This window comes from Phymastichus coffea, unplaced genomic scaffold (assembly GCF_024137745.1).
Source record: "Phymastichus coffea isolate CEN01 unplaced genomic scaffold, Cenicafe_Pcof_1.1 PCOF00041, whole genome shotgun sequence".
NCBI classification, from domain to species: domain Eukaryota; kingdom Metazoa; phylum Arthropoda; class Insecta; order Hymenoptera; family Eulophidae; genus Phymastichus; species Phymastichus coffea.
In genome coordinates, this window is record NW_026706852.1 from 565,531 (window position 1) to 574,238 (window position 8,708).

At 32.4% G+C, this 8,708-nt stretch overlaps 1 protein-coding gene across 1 annotated transcript; it reads right to left on the minus strand.

Annotated features, from left to right (window-relative positions):
* Positions 1 to 6,746: 6,746 nt before the first annotated feature.
* Positions 6,747 to 8,344, minus strand: LOC131664160 (transmembrane protein 11 homolog, mitochondrial). Its single transcript, XM_058935051.1, has 3 exons — positions 8,110 to 8,344; positions 7,475 to 7,692; positions 6,747 to 7,396 (listed from the first exon to the last, which is right to left on the minus strand). Exons 1-3 carry the CDS (start codon positions 8,130 to 8,132, stop codon positions 7,110 to 7,112), a joined length of 528 nt encoding a protein of 175 aa, XP_058791034.1. The 5' UTR covers positions 8,133 to 8,344; the 3' UTR covers positions 6,747 to 7,109.
* Between the last annotated feature and the right edge of the window lie 364 nt (positions 8,345 to 8,708).

Here is an 8,708-nt window from a genome sequence, read left to right on the forward strand (position 1 = left end):
TTCAGTGTTTCTACACAAGGTAAACACTTTAAGAAACTTTTACGTACCATGTCATATGCTGCTGGTGAATGAAAATGCAGACTTCTTGCAAAAGTTTTCAGATGCGCAGGAAAGGGGCTAGTAGATTCGTTATTTTTCATTCTTGAAATTAATTGTTTGACGTGCTCAGGGAGTTCCTAAGTATGAAAAAAGAAAAATTCCTTATGGCATAAAAAAAAGTTATCAAAAGTACGATGTAGTCATAAGATTTCAACAATTTTTTTTCTCATTGTATATGGGCAAATCTACGAAGTTGTTATTGCTTTAGCCCTTACTTTTATCCCGCAAATAAATTCCAAGCAAAACTACTGAAAAATTTTGAAAAAGTACTATTTTTAGAACATTTCGGGATAACAAATTGAATTTGTACAAAGTTTAAGTTCAATCGTTTTAAAAATTTAAATTTTCACTTATATACGAGGTATGTTCAAAAAATAACGAGAATTTTCGTTTTATGAAAAAAATATTTATTTATTCATCTACATTAATGTTGTCGCCTTCAAAGTAGTCCCCTTCGGATACAATACACTTATGCCAACGCTTTTTCCAATCCTCGAAACACTTTTGAAACTCGATCTTTGTAATAGCTTTTAGCTCTTTCAGCGATTCGCTTTTAATGTCATCTATGCTTGTAAAACGACGGCCTTTTAATGTTCTCTTTATTTTTGGAAATAGAAAAAAGTCACATGGAGCCATATCTGGGGAATATGGAGGCTGAGGCATCGTAACAGTTTCGATTTCGGCCAAAAATTCACGAACAAGCAATGAAGTGTGAGCAGGCGCATTATCGTGGTGCAAAAGCCATGAATTGTTTTGCCACAAATCCGGGCGTTTTTTTCGGATTGCTTCACGCAAACGACGTTGAACTTGTAGGTAGTACTGCTTATTGATTTTTTGACCTTGTGGCAAGAATTCATAATGCACTATGCCATTAAAATCGAAGAACACAGTGAGCATAACCTTCACATTCGACCGCACTTGTCGAGCCTTTTTCGGTCTTGGCGATCCAGAATGCCTCCACTGGGACGATTGAGCCTTAGTTTCGACATCATATCCGTAAACCCATGTTTCGTCACCTGTTATAACACGTTTTAGTAGTTCTGCATCGTTATTGACTTCATTTAGCGACTCCTGAGCAACTTCCATTCGCCGCTGTTTTTGTTCGAAATTCAACAATTTTGGAACGAATTTTGCTGCCACACGTTTCATACCCAAAACATTCGAAAAAATTTGATGGCATGAGCCAACTGATATGCCAACATCATCAGCGACTTCTCTGATTGTGATTCGGCGATCGTTCATAACCATTTCTTTCACTTTTTTCACGTTTTCGTGGCCATCTTGGAAACGCTTATACCACTCATAAATCCTTGCTTTACTCATAGCAGACTTACTATATGCCTTTGTTAACATTTGACAAACTTTACTACACTTTATTTCATTTTTTACGCAAAATTTAATACAAATTCTTTGATCCATTTTTTTTCACAAACGAAAATCGCCGAGTTCGAAAAACACGTCTAACGTTAGCGGCTGCCACTTAAAAAGTAAGCAATGAATATTGCTGAAAATTTTATTGTACTTCAGGGGCATGTGTACCAACATAATAAAAAGAAAAATTTTATACAAGCGGACTCTCCAAACCCGCGAAATTTAAAAATTCTCGTTACTTTTTGAACACACCTCGTATTATGTTCTGAAATAAATTAAATAAATAAATATTCTGAGATGGCTAACAAAGTATAAAAATCAGCAACTTCAGAGGTTTGCCCATATACTTAAGTATTTACATCTTAATTACTTCCAAAACTAATTATTATTATCGAATTATAACTAAATAATACATCTATTTACTTTATTTATTAATTCATAAAAAAAAATTATCTTACTATAAGTTCCTAAAAAAATCAGATGATAAATTCAAATTCAGAAATTATTATATAGAAAAGGTGTGCAGTGATGTATTTATATAACCTCATGCGTATTTTTTTCATTTCTTTATTTCTATTTTACTTATTTCTTAATCATCATTAATTTTAAAAATAACTGTTGTCATCGAATTAAATAATAAATTTGTTTATTGGGCTTAGTAGTTAACAAGAAAAAATTATCTTAATATATGTTCGAAAAATAATTATTATAATAGTCGATGTATGTACAGTGATACAATATAATACTTATTATATTTGTTCATGGGAACTACAGTGACGTACAGTTAAAATTTCATGGTTATTTAATTTGTTAATTACAACAAAAGTATTCTCATAATGTGAATTCGAGAAAAAGAAACAGATTAAACAAATATTAGTTATGAAAGTTGATGTATATATATTGTATCGGGGTAAAACCGTTTAATTATATTTTATTCGCGTAATTAAATCAAAAGGGCGAAAGTAATTATCTATGCTCAAAATGCGGTCCGGAGAGCATGCGAAGACAGGCGCCAGTCAACCAATAATTCTTAATAACCTATAATCAATTGAGTGGAAGCTGTAAGGTGTGAGCGAGTCGGAAAAACACTTGTTAATAATGCGGACTAAACCTTTTATTATTGCTCAAATACTACACAAAGTCGGCCCGCGCGTTTGTTTACATCGACGCTCGCTCATCGACAACGTACAATGTCGGGACGCTCGCTGCGCTTAGTCAATATCGCTATTACATGCACGCTTCGGAAACGATACTTTATTTGTTAACCATGCAACCGCGATCGCGAGATTAAGCTGGCCAGCTTACCTTATTATCGCAGGCGTACGGAGAAAGCGATAGATTCACACACTGCGCGGAATTGTTTTCGTTCGTTTGTCGCCGATCGCGAATGCGCGCACACACGGTTTCGCCCTCGACGGCGAAACCACACATACTCTGCCGGTCTCCTGGAGGTTTGCGCTTCCTCGCTGGCTCAGGTCTCTCCCCTGGGCTGCTGAAGGGCACCTTAACGATAGCGGTCACAGCTAGCAGGTACTGATCTGTACGTCCTTCTTTTAATGTGTTGGCGTTAACGGCACGTAGATCGTCGATAGCGAAATGAAAGCGGACGAACCCAATGATGGTCAGTGCTTCACTAGTTCGGTTTCAATCGCGCGCGTTCCGTCTGCTCGCGTATCGAATTCCTTCGTTACATATTTCGTCCCCCCGGTAGGTGCTGCCCTCAGATGCAGCAATTAAGTTAGATTATCAGCGCTAATTTGACGTTTACCGTCACAATATATATAATTGATGTTTGGTTAGAAACTACATATTCTCCAATTAAAACTAATGAATTAATTACGTAATTATATGTTTAACAGATGTATAGTTAGAAAAATATACATATAAAAGTATAAAAATCAATTATTCCGACAGCTGATTATCAATTATTATCGAAATATGATATCAATTCATGATTCAATAGATATAAAAAAAACTCATAATTTTGTCATATTCATTGACGACGCAGGAATATGTAATTAATAACAATAAAAACATGCGCCTCAAAGTACTTTTGATAAAATAACCTGCAGATACTCGGCTGCAGCCGTAGCATTTTCCTCTTTCAATTTAGCAACAAGTTCCTAAATGTTACCAATCTTCTTCTCGTGTCGTTTTGTCTTCTTACGTATACTGTCACACCTTCTTTTTTGAAGGATATGAAGCTTTAAAACTTTAATCCACGCCTCGTGAGATTTACAGTCTTCGATTGACAACGACTGTGGTTGAGATCCATCGAAAAAACGAATTTTTTTAGTGAGAGGAATGTGTGAAACGTCAATACGCGACGACTGGCTTCTAAAAAATATATAATTTTTTTTCGAGAAATAAGGTTTGTGATCTCTAAAAAAAGTCAAGGATAACAGTTAAAGTAAAAAGACGTATAGTTTACCTTTTTAAATTTGCACAAATTGAATTCGAGTTCAAATTGTTGGCAAAATCTTTAGCAGGACTAGACTCTACACCATTTAAACCATCAAGTAGAGTGTTTCTTAAAACAACAAGTACCGAGAGTGAATGTACGAATATTTAAAAATCATATTGATATTTACCTTTTGATATTACCACAACTTTTAAGTGACGCCGATGCTTTGAACCGTTTATTAGGAGAGATATCTGAAATATTAGTAAGAGGCAGCTGCCTGAAATGTAAAGCACATGCAGTATGCACTATGATAAGTATACATAGATGTGACAGTTAATATTGATTTTTTTTACGTCTACCTTTTTAACTCGGCATCATTTGTATTTGTCATGGAGACTTCAGAACCATCCTTCACAAAAGTTTCGTTGGATTCTTTTATTTTTTCCTTACTTGATACATTTACACTGTCATTGATACTTGAATGGTAATTTTCAGAATCATTTCCACAATCTTCATGAAAAGAATCAGTACTCGTATCCACAGACAGAGATGAATCAACTATTTCACAGCCAAGAGGTTCACCAACTTTCATAATGTTATTGCTGACTGTATCATTACAATTGCCTGGTAGATTAGCACTATTTGTAGAAAGTGAATCAACAATTGCATTAATAACAGCACTATACTATCAGATTGTTCAATTTGTACATCCACTTACTTTGACGATTTTGTACTGGTAACAGTAGCAACTGATAACAAGGAACTGCAGTACTGACTAGTCGTCTTATGGTTGTATATCCATCTGAGTTAACAAAGACATCTTTACTAAAATGATCACTGCAAAGTTTTGTATATTTGGTTACAGATGATACTCCAGTTATATCCTTCCATTTCTGTTTGAGTACATTATCGTTAGGAAATCTGTAATAATATAACATATTTTTTAACTAAAATTACCAAAATGTTTCAGTATTTTAATGCACTTTGTTCATCAAAATATTTTTTATTAATTAGATACTTATATTAACCGACAACTCGTATAAAACTTACTTGTGGAAACTACGTGTTATGTCTCCAGGTATTGGTTCTTTTTTACACAAACAACAGTTAAAACCCATGTTTAATAAACATTCCGCTCAACAATTTAAACTTTAGTTCGCACTTTTGCAGTTACTACAATAACATTAAGATATAGGTTAAGACTGACGGTGATCCGGTGACAGCTGTTAGGGTCTGTCTCCATCAGGCCTCCACGAGCACGCACGAGCACGCACGAGCACGTCCGAACACGTCCGAGCCGGCCGAGATTTTTTATGGGCACGCCATCTCTATAATTTCGTATCCAATGGCGAGTTTCATAGTGAATGGCTGCGTCTACATAAACGAGCCCGATCGGACGCAGCCAATACGAGAAACGCATGAACACGAAATTATAGAGATGGCGTGCCCATAAAAAATCTCGGCCGGCTCGGACGTGCTCGTGCGTGCTCGTGGAAGCCTGATGGGGACAGACCCTTATGCCGTAGTCACGCATGCGCAGTACGCCATCGAAGAGAAAGATAGCAATGTAAACCCTATCGTCTCTCTCTTTCACTCCAGCGGAAATTCCCACTTACAGGCATGCCTACTCTATCTGTATAAGCTCTTTGCTCCTTGGACGGGGTAGCGGTATGGGGTAGCATGTAGACAGCCCCTGAAAGACGTCATTATTTTCAATAGGAAGAAAATGAAAGCTCATGACTGAGTACTTTAAAAAGATTCATAATAACATCTTTATTAGAATGACTTATACGCTGACGAAGAAAATATTCAATTTTTACATTAAAATACTGGGTGGTTCCTCAATCGCCTAAATTATTTTAAATATTCTATTTCATAAGAAAATGATTGCATTTCATTAAAATTTAACTACCTTTAATAATTACCAATAGAATATTTTTAGTAAGGTAGAGTTACAATGATGTTTGTTTAATGTTTTATATTTGCTAAAATGTTGCAGCAAACGCCTTGTTCAACATTGAAAAACAGTCTTAGCGAGATTGAGTCAATATTTCACTAACATGCTATATAATTTCGGAGAAATGTTGCACTAAGGCTGCTTCATAAAATGAAAAATTTTCAACTATCATTTTTTCCGGTAACATTATTCTGGAAAGAAAGGTTATGGCAGCATTTCTACAATATTTTTATTGGTTGCCAAAAATAAAAATGTAACATTTTTTAAACAATTCTGCTACTTGGGCTTATCTTGATAAATTTTTTTATTTTAATTTTATATACATGATACTTCGTCTTTTGCAAAAAATAAAACTTGTCAATTATTAAAATCTTATAGATTTTGAATAGTAATTGTTTTCTGAGATTTCCGATTTGATTTCAACTAATATCTCAAAATACACTTTTAGAATATGAACTCGACATTCATATTCTGATTCCTGGTTTTGGACGGAATTTCAGATGAAATCTCTAATTATAAACTATCAAAGAATATGTTTCAAATCAAAATACAACTTGAAATCTCATGTAAGATTGCATTTGGCGATTTTGAATACACGTATTATGTACATAGTATAGTACTAAATTTAATGAAATAAGATCTTGATTCATTTTGCTTACACTTAATGATTTTATCGACTCAATATTATTCATGAGTAGTAGTCACACTGTAATTACTATATATAAGCATATACATTTTACTGAAAATTAAAAAAATGTTTCATCTTTAAGTGATTCTTACAAAAAAAAACTTGAAAATATTATATAAAATGAACTGTAGCTATATTTTTAACATTTATTTTTAAATGTAATTACGAAAAAAAAAGAATTTTATTAACCATTAACTACCTATATATATTTTTTATGAACTATTGTAGAAGCAAAGTATAGAGAGAAAAATCACTAATGTCTCGTGTATGTTTATTTTAATTTGACAACATGAAATTGTGTTCATATATATTGTAAGTATCACAAATAATAAGGAAAAAATACTTGTTTTTATGATAAAAAAATAAGACCTAGATTATAATAGCAAAATATATTCAATATACATATATAAATGTTGCAAACAATTGCTAGAACTTTTATCTACGATGTCATAGATTATTCCTTTATGGTTCCTGACAGACCATTGTGGAATATATAATTTAAAATCACATAGAGTTTTTCACCTTGATTATCATAATAATCAATTTGCTATAAAATAATGAATTATTGATAGTTCTGTTTGGTAAAATGTTCATTTAAAAGCTCTATATAACCTCCATGCACTAATGCCCATAGCTAAAACAGATATACTAGTATGTAAAATCCTTCTTCTAGTATCATCTTTTCTAACTAGAAATGTAGGTGAAGATGGACCTAGAACTGCAAGTACTTCAACATGGGGTAGCTTGCTGGTATCAGTTTCTACTTGATATTGGCAGCATGGATCAAATTGCCAAGAAACTGTGTATAAACCACAACAGATTAGTGCTGTTACTCCAAAAGGACTACATATAAATGGCCGGTCACTCCACAGTAGGCCTTGCAAAATATTTATTGATAAGATATGATACTAATGTTTTATATCTTATGATTATCAATACATAAATAAGTATATACCTGTCACAATTGCAGTCACACCTGAAAGTGCAGCGGTTTTGTGTAAACAATTACCAACTGAAATCCATCGTGATGTTTCATCTCCTAATTTTGATGGTTCTATAACAATTAATTGACATTCAGATTCTAAAGCTCTCTCCAATTCATATTCAAAATTTTCTTGAGCATTTTCTCCATCATATACTTCTCTTATTATTGCAACTTTTTTAGAGTCTTCACTGTAAACAATTTAAAAATAATAAACATTTGTTCTTATATTTTTTACTTATATAATATATTTATTATTAATATTAACAGTAGAAAGTATATCAAATATAACAAAGCCACTTAACATTGAATCATTACAGGGTGGTCCACAATTAAAATTGTTTATATTATTAATACCAATTCTATTATTTGAAAAAATATGTATTATATTTGACATATTAATGAGCAGATAATATTATTATTACTTTAGTGTTGAAAACTTGTTTCTTTTTTTAGTAATAGTAATGGGCATTTGAAAATATATAATGTTATAAAATGTGAAAAATTACATCTTAGATACAATAATAATAATATAAATTTTTGATATTATTTGATATAGATTACATTTCAATTATACGGAATTTATAACCATGAAAAAGTATACGTACCTGTCATTAGTTTCATTTACCATTTTTCTGACTGATCGTAAAAAATATGAGCAACAATGTCGTGACGGAAAGCTCACAAAAATTTGCTGCCAGATAAAATATACAGCAATGAATTTGGTAACTAATAATTTACAAATATTGTATAGGATGAAATAGCTAAAAAGATTTAACAATGCTGTTTTCAGAACTATTTACGAAATATTTTTTATAGAATCGTAGATCATAGAACATATATCACCGATGCGAAGACAGCCCGACACAAATAACATTTTATAAAAAAAAAATGATCACATCTCACGTATGTCTAATTGTACTTCTCGAAAAAATAATTATTTGTTATTGTACTATTATATTTCTGAGAAAAAATAAAAAATATCGTTATCGATAACTCACCTCCTTTTTATTCACATAAAAGACATAATTAAGCAAAAATAAATTCACAGAAAAATTGTATCTTCTGTAGTCTAAATTGTACCATCAGTACAATTCTATAAATTTGTTTCTAAAAGAAATAATAGGATAATTACAAATTACCACTAATTGTTACAACTTACAAGGATGTCATCCGGAAATGCACTTTGCGCAGGCGTAGAGCTTTA

Coding starts and splice junctions, on each gene's coding strand:
- LOC131664160 (XM_058935051.1), bottom strand. CDS start 8,132: ATGGTAAATGAAACTAATGACAG. Junction 7,693..8,109: donor GTAAATGAAACTAATGACAG/GTACGTATACTT, acceptor AATTGTTTACAG/TGAAGACTCTAAAAAAGTTG. Junction 7,397..7,474: donor TGTGACTGCAATTGTGACAG/GTATATACTTAT, acceptor ATATTTTGCAAG/GCCTACTGTGGAGTGACCGG.